We start from the raw sequence: 15780 nt of genomic DNA, 5'->3' as shown, positions 1-15780 counted from the left end.
CCTCCAGGAGAGGGACGGGCTCCACCAGCCAAGACGGAGCCTCCGCTGAGCTATTATATCCAACATCGTGCAATAGAGAGACCCAAGAGTGCAGCTGCTTCCTCTCAACACTGCCCACGCTGAACTGCGGCCAAAACCCACCCAGGGCACTAGCTGCACCCATCAGTGGGCTCTGCTCGTGGCAGGTCCCCAGAGCAGTGCTCCCTGCGTGGCTCACAGGGTGCTCTCCAGCGTGTTGTAGTTGTCCTTGAAGCTCTTCAGCTCCAGGAAGTGTTTGGCACGTTTGCTCTTCTGGCTGGAAGGCAGGTAGGTGACCTGAATGGTGGCTGGGTTGGAAATTTCGGGAGAAAGAGTGAGATCCTTTGCTGCCGACTGGTGCTGCCTCTGGCTGCTGCCTCCCCGCGCCTTGGTCCTGCAGAGAGAGGGGTATTATCAAAGCAGGAGGAGGAGGTGCCACCCTCCCCCCACAGGAGCTGTTCCACCATCGGGTCTCTGTCCAACTGAGGCAGATCCGCCCTCAGGAGACGGTTCTTAATGCAGTTTTGAAAACGGAGACTGGCATTTCTACGGGTTCTAGGCCTGAAGAGCACTTGAAGCCCTCGACTCAAAGCAGACTGTGTAGATGGGAATGCAGACTGTGACCAAGCTAGTAACCAGCCCAAAAGATGCATAAACAGATGGGCTGTTAAGGATAAGCATACCTGGAGGGACAGACTGTCCTAAGCAGAAGGAGCCCACTTCTCAGAGGCTGGGTGTTTGCCCCAGAGCCCCTCTCTGTCCACATCTCCTACAGCCCCAGAAAACAACATCCCACACCAGCTGTGTACAGCCCAGTAGGAACACTTACATGTTTGCTAGCTCGTTCAGAGCATCCTGGTACTTCAGATATTCTGGCTTCCCAAAGACCTAGACACAAGCAAAAAAGACTCTAGAAACCCTGGCCTGGGTTATTCTGCTATCTCAGTCCTGCCATGAGGCTGGAGAGCAGCACCCTGTGCTGCTGCAGAGACTGGGCAATGGCAGCGCTGGCGCTTACCCCTGTGCCATAACGGGCACTCTCATACCCATCCAGCAAGGTATCAATCAAGCTTTTGCGGATGCCTTTGAAGGAAGTGCTGGAATTCCGCAGTTCCAGCAGGTAGGCACAGAAGTTCTTTCCTATCAAAGACTTCGGGTATCTGCCTTCTGCATGAAACGGTATTTCTGGAAAACAAAAAGGCAACAGAATCAGCACAGTTTAAATGCCTCTATTCACCCCACAGACCAAGCTAGAGGTCCACGACTGACTAACTTTCTGCCATTTCTGCTGTCTCAATTTGCCTGAGCCTAGACGGAGAGATGAACCCAATCCATGCGCATGAGTTCACTTTGTTTCTAAACCAGCTTTGCTGACTGCTTCCTATGAATTAACAAAGCCAACCCTCAGGCAGCCAGGGCCAACTCCTAGACGGGCTAACTGACTGCTGTACTCAGAAGAGGACTTTGTGCTATCTCAAGACTGTTCGTCAACACACTGAACCCTTATTTTATACACACATGGTCTCTCCCTCCACTCTTTCCTCCCAGTGCCCACAGTGTGCTGCCTTACCAGATGTTCTAATTGCATCCAGTGCCTTCATTCTGTACAAGTAGTTATAGCAGCCTAGAAGAGACAACGCACAAACTGAAAGCTCTGCACAACTTGGCAACAGGAGACACAGTCACACTAACCTGCTGGTGCAAAGTGGGGGTCAGATGTATGGGAGCAGGGGGCAGAGTGCAGAGAGACCATCTCATATTAACCAGCCAAACATGATGTTGCAACGTGACAGCCAATGAAAAAGGCCACCAGTGCAGCTCAGCACTGGGGGCATGAGAGTGAGACCTGAGCCTGCTACAGGGAGAAAAGCACTGGATGGTCTCTCTGGTGTCCCCTGACTCAGCTGTGTGTTTATCAAGAGAGAGTACATAGGCTACCTTGTGTCTCCAGCTGCAGAAGTCTGCTGTCATCCTCAGCTAACAGTCGGGGCTCATACTTGATGTCTTGCACCCTTGACAGTCGAATGTCAATCTCTTCCTTTAAGTCCTGTACAAACAAAAAAACCACTGTCTTGAATTTACAGAGTATTTGCTTTTTTAAAGCCATGAGCATGACAATAAGCCCCAAGTCCTGGGGGCTCTTTAGAGCCCGAGGGAAACCCATTCTCTCTCAAACCGGAGTGCCCCAAGGTGGAAGCACCCCATTTTGAAGCAAGCCTCCCACGCTAGCTGGCACGGACAGGTCTGGGGGCAGAGGTGAGGGGAAACATGTCCCCACCCGCGGGGCCGCACGCACCGACCTTGGGCGCGTGCTGTCCGACAGGCACGTGGGGGCCGCGGCGGGACTTCATGGCGAAGCGCATGATCTGGCGTTTCACGAAGATGAAAAGCAGCACAAAGACCTAGGACACCACAGCGGGGGCGGGTGGTCAGACACCGAGCTGCACCCACGGGGTCCCACGGGCACCTGGGACCCACAAGGGGCTCACCGCCAGCCCAGGCCCAGCCCCACGGCCACCCTGCGCCCAGCAACCAAAGAAACCTACAGTCACCCCAAATCCAGCAACTGCAGGACTCTGGGGGGCTCCTGAACCCCTCCCTGGCCCCACAGATGGCCTAAGCCCAGTCCCACGTTGCGCACTACAGACACCATAGTTCAGCCCCACGACTGCTTGACTCCGGGCGTGCGGGGGCCCACAGACACCCTGCACCCAGCCCCACGGGAGCTCCACGGACACCCCTGCCCCAGCCCCACGGGAACCCCACGGACACCGCGTCCCTGGCTCCACCGGAGCCCCACAGACACCCTGGGCACAGCCCCACGGGAGCCCCTGGGCACCTCGGGCCAACCCCACGAACACACCGGCCCCAGTCCCACGGGAGCCCCACGGAGACCTCGCGCCCCACCCACGGGCACCCCAGGCCAGGCCCCACGGAGGCCGCGGGGCTGAGCGGGGGGCGCGGCGGGGCCGGGGCGGCGGCGCTCACCAGGCTGCCGTAGGCCATCACCAGCACCACGTTGACCCCCGAGAGCCAGTTGCTGCCGGACCCCGCCATGCCCGGCCCGGCCCGGGGCCCCACAACATGGCGGCCGCCGAAGCCGCCCCGCGCCCCCGCCACGTGACAGCGGAGGGGGCGGTCTCGCGCCTGCGCGCGGCGCGGCGGCGGCGAGAGGCGAGCGAGGGAGCGGGGGCCGCACCCACGTGACGCGCCGCGCGCGCGTCACGGCACGGCACGGCACGTCACGCGCGCGGGCCGCCAGGAGGGCGCGTCCCCTCCCCTCGCAAGAGCGCGCGCGCGCGCGAGGGAGCCGGTGGGGGGGGGGGTGTCACGTGGTGGCGGCGGGGTGAAGCCGGCCCGGCCCCGCCCCCCGCGCCCGCATCACGTGATGGGGGCGGGCGCCGCTGGGTAGTTGTCAGTGTGGTGGAGACTCAGGTAAAGTTGGCTGCGCGGGGACGGCGGCGGCTCCGGTAATTGCGCGCGGCCCCTTTAAATCCCGCGCCCTCCCCCCGCCGCCGCCGGGCTCCCCTCCGCCCGCCCGCGCGCCGCCGCCGCCGCCGGCCCGGCCGAGCCCGGCCCCCGCCCCGCCGCCACCGCGCGCCGCCGGGCCCCGCCGCCGCCGCTGCCGGGCGCCGCGCGGCGGGAGGCTGCGGCGCGGCCTAGTGGGCCGGGCCGAAGCCGGGGGCTGGCGTAGCGCGCGCGGCCGCCGCAGGTGAGGGGCGCGCGAGGCGGGCGGCGCGGCGGGCCCGGGAGGCGGGGACGCGGCGCGGGGGGCAGGGAGGGAATGGCGGCCACGGCCATGAGGGCGGAAGAGGCCCAGCCGCCCCGGGGAGCGGGCCGGAGCCTGGGGCGCGCGGCCCCGGGGCGCGGCGGCGGCGCTGCCCGGCCCATTGTGCCGCAGCGCGGCGGCTCCGTCCGCTCCCGTCCCGCCGCCGTATTGTTCTCCGGCTCCTCGGGCCTCGCGCGATGAGCGCGGAAACTTCCCCGCGGTCCCGCGCAGCGGCGCCGCCGCCCGGCGGCCGGCCCGGGCCGAGCCTCCCCGCGGCGGAGCCGGGCGGGCCGCGCCGCGGCTTTGTGCTGCCCGGGTCCCGCAGCCGCGCCGGCCCCTTCCCGGCGGCACCGGGCAGCGCCCTGGCTTCGCGGCCGGGTCTCTGCGCGCTCCGGATCCTGCGAGCTGCCTCTGCGTCCGCGCCGGTTTGAGGCACTCTCCTCTCGTGTGCCCGTGTCCGCAGTCTGTCGAGCGGTCTGGCCAGACTTCCTTGATAACACAGCACGTCTTGGTGATAAACTCAGCTTCTGTAATGGCTTATCTTGGAACCTTCCAAAAAAAAAAAAAAAAAAAAAAAACACCACCAACAAAAAACCCCCCAAAACAGCAAACTTGTATTCTTGTGTTCCACACATGTGTGCGTTGCTTGATTTGCAGCTGCCATGCGTTTGCTCCTGGGCAAAACTTGCAATGCTGATAAACCATCCCGCTGGCTCTGTCTGTATCGGGCTCTTTCTGGTGCTTGTTGTCCCCCACAGTGCAGAATGGCCATTCTGAATGGTTTGTCCTCTCCAGTCCTTTCACTTAAAACCTGAGAGCCTTTTGCAAATGTTAATTAAGCTTTGGTGGAGGGGTGTGGAAATACCACTTTTCTGCTTTAACAGATAAGGGAAACTGAGGCTGGGCTGTGACTAGCATAGCATCACCTGGCAGGTCTAACAGAACTGGAAATAGCAAATGTCATTGACAAATCGTTGTTCTAAAATTGTAACTTACCTGAAATTTCTAATAAAACTAACATTTTTGTTATATTTCTGTATTACCTCTTTTTCTAAAGACTCCACATGGTGCTTAGTATTTTGTGTGGACAAGAATCTTTTCTACCTAGAAAGTGAAAAGCAAATAGTGATTTAGTACGAAAAGGCAAAGAGGTATCTATAAAATATGTTAAACTTACTTGCAGCTTCTTTGAAGAAAAGGTTTTGTAACCTGTAGCTGTGAAATTTCTTGTTTTTCCTAAATCGTGTACAAATGTGTTGCTTTACAGTTGTCTTCAAATATAAAAGTCGGCCTGGTGTAATGTTATTTCTCTAGTACGTTTCATTCAAGAACTCACTCTGATTCTCTAGAACTGCTCTTTTTATTATGTGTGTTTCTGTATATTTGTCTGTTTTTTACTTGTGTTTTTTTTTTTAGAGGATACATGTAAAACAGTTTTGGTAAATACTTGTTTGAGCCAGATGTTAAAATTGAATTATATTTCCTTCTGTGCAGTAGCAGTTCAGGTCTCAGAATAATCAGCTAGTATTTAAATGTTGCCCGTGAGCTGTACAGTTAAGGAATAAGTTATCAGTAGACAAGACTTCTTCCCTCAAAGAGGCTTGTGGGGCATTGCGTGGACATGCACACTTATGTTAGGAGGTGCCTATTTTTTTTTCTTTTTTACATGTTTAAAAAAAAATACTTTATTGTTACTAAAATGCAGCTGGGGCAGGAGCAGAATGTGGCAGCTGTTGAACAATGCCCAGCACAAAGGTTTAGGACAGCACACTAATAGAACTATATCCTATTGAAATTGCAGATTAAGTTACTGCAAACATGCAGTATTGCTTCCCTCTGGGCCTGCAATTCTGCTGCCAAATTGGTTTAATATGACAACTTGTTTGTATGTGAAATACTTAGAACTGGAAGAGAGGCAGCAATTGGGAGCAAGAATTAATACCACGGGGAAGAATCTCGTATCAAGTGTGGGAGGGTTCACTACGTGTCCTAAGAGGCTTTTTGTTTCCGACTTTGAACATTAAGGTTTGGTACTCTTCATTAAAATTATTCTTTGTTGCATGCACCTTATGCTCTTGTTGAATGGATAGGTAGCACAGATTAATTTCTAATGAGCAATTTCTAATTTTGAGTTGTAGAAAACTGTATTTTTAAACTGCCATGAGGCATGGGTAGCCCCAAAGGGTGAATGTTTGAGGCTTCGTGAGAAATTATAGGAGCAATTGCATTTGAAAATTTGAATACAAATGAACAATAGATGCTGATGCAAGCTGGAACAGCAAAATAGTGTTGTGTGTATCAAGCTGCAGTGCAGAGGTGATGTTAGGGTCTTCGTGCTCTAAAGGAGAGGCTTCTGAACCTTCACTAATCTTTCTGCTCATGAACTTTGAAAAGAAAGATTCCCCAGTTTGTACAGTGCTTTTTACTAATGCTGCTTTTTAGCCTTTCTCACCTTCTTCCTGCTGCACGCTGGATCTTGCTTTCTTCTACAATATTGATCTTTATAGGCAAAGTTTCAGATCATGTCCTGGCAACTGGGTCATCTTGCGCAGGTTTCCCTCGGCCTGCATCTCCCACCTACTCAAAGAATTCTGTATGCAGCACTAGCAACTGGAGTAGAACCTGTTGCTTTGGAGGAAGGTTTATTAGTCCTATTAACAAAATCATAAAATGTTAAGTTTGTAATTATTTAGTTTTCAGAGGCTCGTTAATATCAAGCCCTGCCTAGTGCCTTGGAACGTACCTGGCATGCCTTATTCTTGAGAAATTTTTGGGTAGGGTAAGATTATTTGCTGTCAAATTCATTTTAACTATCAGTATTGGAACTTCCTTGGTGTAAGGTTATAAAATTTCACTTGCTTATACTTTTCTGTGCCCTAAACTCTTATTAGGTTTTTTTTTTTTTGCATCAAACACATAACAATATTACTAGCTGATACTTCTTGTTGAAATCTACTTCATTTTTGTAGCACTTCTCTTCCACTCAATTTGGAGCATTTTAGAGTAAATTTAACATTTCTAGATCTGGTTAATAATTGAGATAAGCAGAAATATGTCTTTCCACATGGACAGTAGAATACTGTATCTCACGACATCCCATAAACCAGTAACTCTATTGTTAGAATGTTTTTGCTCCCCCTATCCTACTTTGAAGGTGAAGGAAGTAGGAAGGGAAAGAGAAAAGCAGTTAGAAGTTCAGTTGATAGGTTTTGAGGCTTTTGAGATGTTCTACTTTCCAAGTGAAGTTTCTTTGGGGCTTTTTAAAGTGTTTTGAAGTGTTCCTTGCTAGAGCTCATTGCTCTAACCTCTTATGGCCCCTTTCATGGCAAATTCGTGCCAGTTCATACACTTGCTTGTGTTTTTAGCAGTGAATCATTAAACCTTTAAGACAAAGTACTTCTGCTCTTAGATCCTGATTGCTGACATCTGGGTGCAGGTTGTGTAGGTAAGGTGGGGGAGATGAGGTGATAATGTTTTGTTTGCAATGCTCTACTTCTGAGATTGTGTGTTAGTGATGGAGATTTTTTTTTTGAAAAAAAAGACAGGTAGCCTTTTTATCCTGGATGCATGTGGAAATTTTATGTTGGCCAGCAGTGGTTTGGGGGAGGCAGAGGGGAGGGTGAGGCGGTGATGGCTTTACTTGCTGTCTCACCCGCTTTATTGTTCAGTCTTGGTGCTGCCTTTTGTTTTCAGTTTCTAACAATCTGTTCTCTCTTCTCCCCTGATCCACCACAGAGTTCTACCTTGTAAATACTGTTATTTGTATATACTGTAAATGATGACATCGGTGGGCACTAACCGAGCCCGGGGGAACTGGGAGCAGACACAGACGCAGAGCCAGACACAGCACAAGCAGCGGCCGCAGGTAAGGGGAGCGTCCATGGAAACCAGCTAGCTTGGAGGTGGAGCTCTTACCTGGCCCAAGCATTTGTGGCTAAGAGCTGGGCTTGGCCTAACGAACTCCTGGAACCACTTCCTATGTGCTGCAGGGTACTACTCTTAGAGCAGGTTAATTGGGCTGCCTCTGACATGGTGAGATTTCTGCATCAGTGTCTCCAGGTGGGAGCTGGTGCTGAAGCTTTTTTTTTTTTTCTTTTCTTTCCGCTATCTCACCATTCCATGTTTATTTTAATAAATGCAAGTGACTGAGAAGCTGTGTGCAGAGTTTGCCATGACATTTTGATGGTGTTAAGATCAGTCTCAACATAGAAAAATAGTTTAGGTTACAGAGAGGCTATCCAGTGGTATTTCACTTCTTCTAGATGTCCTCCACTTGTTCTTCTTTTGTCCAACCTTCTTTCTGAAGAGTTCTTCTTTCTGACCCACATTTGCACCTTTTTCTTCATCGTATTGATTCCTTTTCAGTGTTTCTTGAGAAGCTGCATGACCTTTGGAGGATGGTTGGTTTGAAATGTGCTACTCTAATGGTTCTCTTTTTTGCATTCGATCTCCTTAGGCCACTGCAGAACAGATTCGACTTGCACAGATGATTTCGGACCACAATGATGCTGACTTTGAGGAGAAGGTGAAACAAGTGAGTATGGAAAGTGGGAGCGAGCCCTACTGGGAAGGCAAGATCTGTGGCGAAAGTACAGTTAATGCTGGGGAAGGTAGTGGGAGGGAAAGAGGCTGCTATCTGTTTCTTGTATTTCCTGGGGTAGGCCTAATTTCCAGGGGCTGGAGGGTCTGCTGGCACTCTGAAACAAGGAGGTTATAGGTTAGACTGTGGTAAAACACAGTAACTCGGAAATTCCTACTCTTGGTTCTGCGGATTAACTTTTCGTTCTGGGGCGTAATTAAGCTAGGGTGGGTAGGGAGACTGCCAAACCCTGTTGTGTGTGTGTGGGGTTTTTTTTTTTTTTTTTTTTTGGTAGGATTTCTGTTTTGGGATTAAATTTGAAAGCCCTTTAAGAGATCTGTAGAGATCTGGTGCTTTGTTCCTTTGGAATGTGTTGACTGTATTGTCATCTTCTTTACAGCTGATTGACATCACAGGCAAAAACCAAGATGAGTGTGTGATTGCTCTGCATGATTGCAACGGGGATGTTAACAGAGCCATCAACGTGCTGCTGGAGGGCAATCCGGACACGGTAGGATTGGGTCCTATAAATCTGGTGAGGCCTAGTTCAGTGTAACTGCCTATTTGGAGACAAGACCTACAATAATGTCTAGACAACCAGAGCCAAAAGGACTTGTTAGTTTAACAAGTAGCATGCAAAGTGTGATCATGTCCTGGCTTCTTAATGTTGATGTTTGTAGTGTTGCACAAAATATGAACATAGCCAACAGGCCCAAAGGAATAGAGGGGAAAACAGAATAAATCATTTACTTCTATTCCTTTTGAATCCTAGCACTTTGACACAGTACAGTGGATCTGTTTTATAGCAACTGGCCATGTGCAAGCGGTCACACTGCTGTAAGTGTGAAGTAACCAATCTCTTTTTCTGTGAGGGCTAACTGACCTCAATTGACTTGTGCGTGTGCACATCCATGGTTCTTGCCTATTAGTGTTGGAGTAATGCAGTTATGTATCTCTGGCCCTGGATGTTCACTTCTGGTACTCAGTAGTGCACTGACTGACTTGTGTGCCATTGTACGCGCCATGGTTTCGTGGGCCCCTTTGCCCCTCATGTGCCTCTAGTGTTTTCTGCTGAGCTAGGCTTGACTGCTGTCATTCATACAACTGCCTTAGTCAAGCTCAAAGTTCTTGCTTGGAAGAAACCTTCCATATGACATATGGGATATCTTTTCTTTTTTTTGGCATAGGTAGCAGAGATGCAAATTCTGTTACAACCTAGTAAGAAGCTTGAGTAGAATTAACTATCAGATCCTTCCAAACTGTGCTGCTGATCAAACTGGTCTCCCCTGGCATGTTGAGATTGACTGACACCAACTGAACTCTGTCTGTAGAGCTGCGGCTCTAAATATCACTTCAGAATGTTATGTGTTAACCCTACCCCCTCACCTCCCTGATTATTAGCTATGCACTGAGACTGAGCTGTCCAGCTCTTCTGTCTACATTCTGTGTAATGCAGCTCCTTTCCATCGTCAGGCTCTGGTGTGCTTTGCTAGCTTTGGCACAGATTAAGTTCTGCACAGCATGTATAGGGATTGCTGCCTTGCCTTCAGAGAGCCATAAGTGTTTATGGAGCAGCCTTTTCCATTCATTACTGAACAAAATAACTATTGGTTATTTGTAAAATCCTTTTGGAAAAGGGAATGATATGAGTGTGACACTAGTTTCCTCAACAACCCTTGTAATCAAGAGCTTCTGGTTTAAATGACAAACCACTGCTGTCCTAGCAATTGCATTTCCTAGATGAACACATTTCTTGTGAAAATAACATTCATGACAGCGTGCAGTAAACAGCTGCAGTAGCAGCATCTCCTTTATTCAAGCAGTCGAAAGACTTGGAGGCATGAGATGCAGTTACTGCAGAAGATTTGTAGAGACAAACAGTGTTGACAGAGTAAAGCCCTCCCAGTGTCTGCCACTTCTTTAGTCTGCAGTGCCATGGGGGGCCTGCAGGTTGGTACCTGCAGCACTGGGCGTAGTCAGCTTCTGCACTGTAATTGGTCAAACTTCTTGAAGCTGCTCCTGGTCTGGGTTCAGCTTGTGCAGCAATCCTGTGAAAACAGATTGTGTGATGAAATGGACTTGTTAATGGCTCATGTACCTCTGTGCTAATGGCAACAACCAATCTGCCAAGCTAGTTACTTGTAATTCACCATATTTCAAGCAATAAAGGAGCTGCCATGATCTTAGTGTTGAGTTAGATTTGGCTTAACATTACAGTATTCAAAGTAAATATTTTCCTAAATTTCCTTCTGAGCCAGATACCTATGAAGAGAGACTCCAGAAGCCTTTGGTTTGAAAGGCCATTTGTGCCTGAAAGGTTTTTTGTTACTGTCTCTGCCTGTTACCTTTCAAAACCAGCTGTTTGCTTGTCTGCAAGTTATGTTTTCAGGTGTTTGTCAATGACTATTTTTAATTGTTCTAACAGTATGTAGCATTGGTTTAGTAAGAATGTGAAATCACTGCAGACTGTCGTAAAACAAAACTCATGTGGGACCATAGCAGTAAGCTGGAGAAGCATTTAGCTTTTTACAGTCGAACTTGGGATGACTTGAACTTGCCCACTGGATAAATTCTGAGATAACTTTCTCCCTATGATCAGCATATTCAAGGAATGGGTTCTGCCTCATAGAGCAGTGGTTTTCAAACTGATAAACATGCCTCTGTGATACTCAAGTTGCTTCAAAATGATACACTCCTCTGGCTGATTGGCCTCACATCTTTTGCATAAATATGTAGCCCAGGGATACTGGTGCTGTTGCACCTGCTGCCACTGGCTCATCTTACTCAAACTAAGCCTGAGGTTCTTGCCCTGAAATTGAAGTCTAAACAGATACTACTTCTAGGGTTCTTTTGTCCAAAAGTGAGGTATTCCCTTTTTTTCACTTGCAGTTCAAATATATTTATTTTGTTGTTTTTCAGCAATCCTCTAATCCTTTCTTCTCTGGCATATAGCACAGATACTTCTTGAAGCCTTGTGGTAGTGAAATGGAAATAATCCCTGGAGCCTTTACAAAAAGTCCTTCTGCTTTTGAGAGAATAGCTTATCCTTAAAAGTTGACTGCAGAACATCATGGGCCATTTACCTGGGTCATTTTGAGAGCTCCTCAAAACAGTGACCTATGTGAAATAGTTTTATTCCCACTACATAAGGTAAAGCTATCCACCCTTGAAACAATGAGTTATGTCTGCTCCAGTCTCAGAGGTTAAGTAGATTATTGCAAAAATGGAATAATCCATCTCTTCTTCCTTCAAACTGCCTGCCGGTTAACTGCAAGAAAGCTTTCCTTGAAGGAAAGAACTACAATAGGTGTATGCAGGCAGAAAGTTTTCTCTAATAAAATGAGACCAGAAACATTTTTTCCAGAGTCCCTCATTATATTCTTTGTAGAATGTTTAAGTTTGTATGTCTTTTGCATCTAGTATTGATCAAACTATGATTAACTACTTTCCCTTTTGCCAACCTTTAGCATTCCTGGGAAATGGTCGGGAAGAAGAAGGGTGTCTCGGGACAGAAGGACAGTGGACAGACAGAACCCAGTGAAGAAAGCAAAGAAAACCGGGAAAGGGATCGGGATTTCAGCAGACGACGCGGTGGGCCACCAAGGCGGGGGCGAGGTGCCAGCCGTGGAAGAGAGTGTATGGACCTGCCCTTTAATAGCAACTGTAACTGTGCAGTGCATTAGGTGCCTCAGTATGAATCGTGACAGATTAGCAGTAAAGCTTCTAGGACAGGCAAATGTTTTTAAGGAGAATCATCCTTCTGTGTGTGTATGTGGAGGCCCATTTAATGCTCTCCTATCTGAGTTGATTCCATGGGTGACGCAATCAATATCACCAACTCGGACAAAATAAGTTACAGAAGTGTTTGACAGCATGATCTCCTGCACGACCACTATATTTTAGAATTCAAGATCTGGCCTTATAGCCTTCCTAAAGCAGGATGAACGTTGAAACTGTCTTTGCATTGTTGTCTTTCAGTTCGGGGCCAGGAGAACGGACTAGATGGTGGTAAGAGTGGAGGATCTTCTGGAAGAGGCACAGAAAGAGGAAGACGGGGACGTGGCCGAGGCCGAGGTACACACAGGGTTTGAAGTCAGAGGGTTGGCAGGAGAAGGATTGGGTTGATATACCTCTCTCCATGAATTTTAACAGCCTCTTGTATGAGAGGGTTTGCCAAACTGAAAATCAATACTTGTTTTTTCTGTTCTTGTCATTATACTTCGTACACTACATGTTTCTTCCGTGTTTCGAGCAGGGCAGAAACAGTAACTACTTCCTACCTCCAACCCCCCCTGGAGTTGAACTGAATTTTAATCTCTCCTCATTGTAAAATAAAAATAACGCATAACGTGGCTATCTGGCAGGTGGGCAGATTGCCTGTTAGCAACAGAATCCATATCCTCCTAGTCCCTGGGCTCATGTCTCACAGCACCATTACTGTGCAGAACACTTGGTTTGGCTTTTAAATACTAAGGATTTCATTTTATCCATGAAGCCTCTGCTGCTCAGGAATTGCTGCTTAGGACACAGTACAGGAATCAGAACCTGGAGTCCAGTATTTATTCTTTGTGACAGCTGGAAACCTAATCTGAGTCTGGAATCATGCATCACTAATTACACCCTGAGCCAGCTGAGGTCATTTACATACCTGTAAAGATGATGCTGGAAGTCTCATCAGCTCAGGAAGATCCTCGTCACATTTATATTCTGGGCATCGGAGCTCCATATGTTGTTCTAATGTTTCTTTTTCCAGTGACACAGAGCCAACAGAGGTGCTCAGTGGTCCATATGTACATATTTTACAGGTGGCTCTGGAAGGCGGGGAGGAAGATTTTCTGCCCAAGGCATGGGGTAAGTTTCATTGACAAAGCGCAGGCGCACCCCTGCCACACACACACACACACACACACACACAAACACAAAAAGAAATCAAGTCTTCATGCACAGACAGTATTGTTTGCTTTGAGTGACCTGTGGATTCAGTCATCTGATTCTGCTTTTTTTTTTTTTTTTTTTTTTTTTTTTTTTTTTTTTTTGTTAATAATAGCAGAGCTGCATCACACTCACTTAAATTTTGAATGGTTAGTGTAGCTGAACCATCCCTCTACGGAAGGAGGGATGTCTCCTGGGAATCTTCTAGCTATGTCATGGTCTGAATGAAATCAGCTGTTTTTGAAATGCTTGGAAGGAGATTTTAAAATGCCCTTCCCCATATTTATGTTACAGAACTTTCAACCCAGCTGACTATGCTGAGCCAGCCAGCACGGATGAGAACTATGGGAATAGCAACAACAACACGTGGAATAACACTGGCAGCTTTGAGCCGGATGATGGCACAAGTAAGTGGTCTTCATGCTCTTGTTTGCTGTTCCGTATTTAGATACAAATTGATTTTGGGTCCCTTCAGTCTTACTGAGGAGGTTATGAGCAGTAATTCTTTGCTTGGGACTGACAAAATGGGTTGTTGGTTCAGAGATGAAATTCAGTGGCCTGTTTTTTTTTGCATACAGAGGTACCTTTCTATTGAGGAGTATCCAGTGTATATTTGAATTTATTGTAAAATAAATTTGAGATCAGTTTTAACTGTAAAGGCTGCATCGTGTGATCTGTTACGGAAACTGTATTGGAAATTTGGAGGTGGATGATTGTGGTGTGAACTTGTGCAGGCTGTTGCCCGACAGAGGCACAGAATCACTTGCTTCCAGTTCATTTTCCAGCAGAAACCATACTGCTTCTTTAGAAGAAGAGTTTTCTGTTTCATAAACAGTGGTGTGACTAACACCTGCAGGTTTTCCTGATATTCAGTGCATCCTCCTGAGGATGCTTTTTGAGTTCAGATATTGTCTTGATCTTGATTGGGGGTACTGGGAGCATTGTCCTTCCTTTCATGGTGGTCTTGCTCAAACTGAGATGAGACCTTCCTACAGAAAGCTAGCTGAAAAGAAACCTGTTTATTGCTTCCCTGTTTATACCAGAAGCCCCTTGTTCACTGGGCTGTCTATGAACACTAATCTGCCCTTGCACATTTTCTTGCACTGGAAAAAGGTATATTGTGGGTTTTTTAAGTACACACACAGTGATATAAATGAACTCAAGATTTTGCAGTGCAATAACTGGACAGTGTGTCATGGGACAATCTCAAGTTTTTTCAGTTACATGTTTTTAGGTGTTTGGGTGGGATTTTTCTTTTCTCTTGGGTGTAGTCTTGCATCACCATTTCTACATGCCTGTTCTTGACCATTCAAGTAAATACCAAGCTTTGGTTATAAGAAGCATTCACAACCGTGTGTTATGTTGCAATAAACCATTTCCCTATTTCTTGTATACAGTAACAAACTTTGATTGCTTTGGAAGAAAAGAGGAATAAAGTACTTTGCTCACTTGTCCTCAGTTTGTAAATCTGAAGAGATCTGTGAGATCTCTGTGAAGAGAATTCATCTGCCACAGATGAATTTTTACATATAACTTACAAATACTTTTAAGCAATAATTCCTTCTACTATGCACTGCCAAAGTAGACTTCCATCTTCTTCAGAAAATGGAGAACTTATTGATGACTTTGACAAATAGAGCCATTTAAATACCAGGAGGCTGGTTTAGACATATGCTTGTTAAGGGCGGTGGGTTCGTTTGTGTCCCGGGAGAAAAAAGGGATAGGAATGCATGAGCTCTATATACTGTAAGTTTATAACTGTCTGTTCTACATAGGCTTATGTATGTATCTAAGTGCTTTGCAGAAACAAAGCAACTTAAGTACTGGTTGGGGTGAAATGAAGGTTTTTCTTTTCTGATGGAGCTATATAAATTAGCTCTAGTGCTACAATGCACCCATAAAGTTTATAGTGAAACTGCACTGTTCACCTGTCATGCATGGTCGTTTTGTTTCCATTTTAGTAGCCTCAAGCATCTCTTTAAAAATATCCACAGGTACAATGTGACTGATATACATGGGGGCAATGAAACTCTCTTTCACTTCCTAAGTCAAAATTTCACTCGTTGTCTGTCTTGTCTTTTTTTTTTTTTTTGTTTCAGGACTTGATTTCATTGGGGGTGAGGGGTCAAATTATCCCCGAAAATTTGACACTGCTCCTGGTACGATATATCCAGGTGCACTAACTGCCCCGGATACCTTTACTTTATAGCTTTTTTTTTTTTTTTTAAAAAAAAGAAATATCTGTGGATATGTCGTTCTTTTCTCTCTTAATTTGTTTGTTTTTAAGGAATATTTGATGTTTGTTCTGACTATGCTTCTACTAATGCTGACACTTTAAATATATCTTGAGAGAAGTTAACCCATATATTTTTGCAAATTTTGACTTCAGCTACTGCTTATCAGCACCCATAGCAACCCTGTGTTCACAGCAGTGATGACAGAGTATCCTACCCAAGGGGAGGAAGTGTTAGGCAGCTCAGTC

At 47.2% G+C, this 15780-nt stretch overlaps 2 protein-coding genes across 13 annotated transcripts in view; one reads left to right on the top strand and one right to left on the bottom strand.

Annotated features, from left to right (window-relative positions):
• Positions 1-125: 125 nt before the first annotated feature.
• On the bottom strand, positions 126-3149 carry C31H1orf43 (chromosome 31 C1orf43 homolog). Its single transcript, XM_062597800.1, has 7 exons — positions 3007-3149; positions 2319-2420; positions 1957-2065; positions 1589-1642; positions 1037-1203; positions 848-906; positions 126-412 (listed from the first exon to the last, which is right to left on the bottom strand). Exons 1-7 carry the CDS (start codon positions 3073-3075, stop codon positions 214-216), a joined length of 759 nt encoding a protein of 252 aa, XP_062453784.1. The 5' UTR covers positions 3076-3149; the 3' UTR covers positions 126-213.
• Positions 3150-3401: 252 nt separating this feature from the next.
• UBAP2L (ubiquitin associated protein 2 like) overlaps positions 3402-15780 on the top strand; it is a 32762-nt gene continuing 20383 nt past the window's right edge. For 2 of the 12 annotated variants that reach the window (XM_062597667.1, XM_062597668.1), the window contains exons 1-9: positions 3466-3488; positions 7523-7652; positions 8244-8321; positions 8767-8901; positions 11834-12002; positions 12345-12440; positions 13172-13217; positions 13593-13705; positions 15398-15457. In XM_062597667.1, coding sequence (XP_062453651.1) covers positions 7563-7652; positions 8244-8321; positions 8767-8901; positions 11834-12002; positions 12345-12440; positions 13172-13217; positions 13593-13705; positions 15398-15457 — 787 coding nt within the window. In that variant the 5' untranslated portion in view covers positions 3466-3488; positions 7523-7562. The other 10 variants (XM_062597672.1, XM_062597669.1, XM_062597670.1 and 7 more) reach the window with 6 other exon arrangements.

Source organism: Rhea pennata, chromosome 31 (assembly GCF_028389875.1).
Source record: "Rhea pennata isolate bPtePen1 chromosome 31, bPtePen1.pri, whole genome shotgun sequence".
Taxonomy (NCBI): domain Eukaryota; kingdom Metazoa; phylum Chordata; class Aves; order Rheiformes; family Rheidae; genus Rhea; species Rhea pennata.
The sequence above is the reverse complement of the archived record's forward strand: the minus strand, read 5'-3'. Positions and strand labels throughout refer to the sequence as shown.

Bases quoted from the DNA above. Each gene is read 5' to 3' on its own strand.
- C31H1orf43 (XM_062597800.1), bottom strand. From the start codon at position 3,075: ATGGCGGGGTCCGGCAGCAACTGGCTCTCGGGGGTCAACGTGGTGCTG. The intron at 2,066-2,318 runs GTCGGTGCGTGC...TTGTTTGTACAG, and splicing joins TCGGACAGCACGCGCCCAAG to GACTTAAAGGAAGAGATTGA. The intron at 413-847 runs GTAAGTGTTCCT...CTCTCTCTGCAG, and splicing joins CTGAACGAGCTAGCAAACAT to GACCAAGGCGCGGGGAGGCA.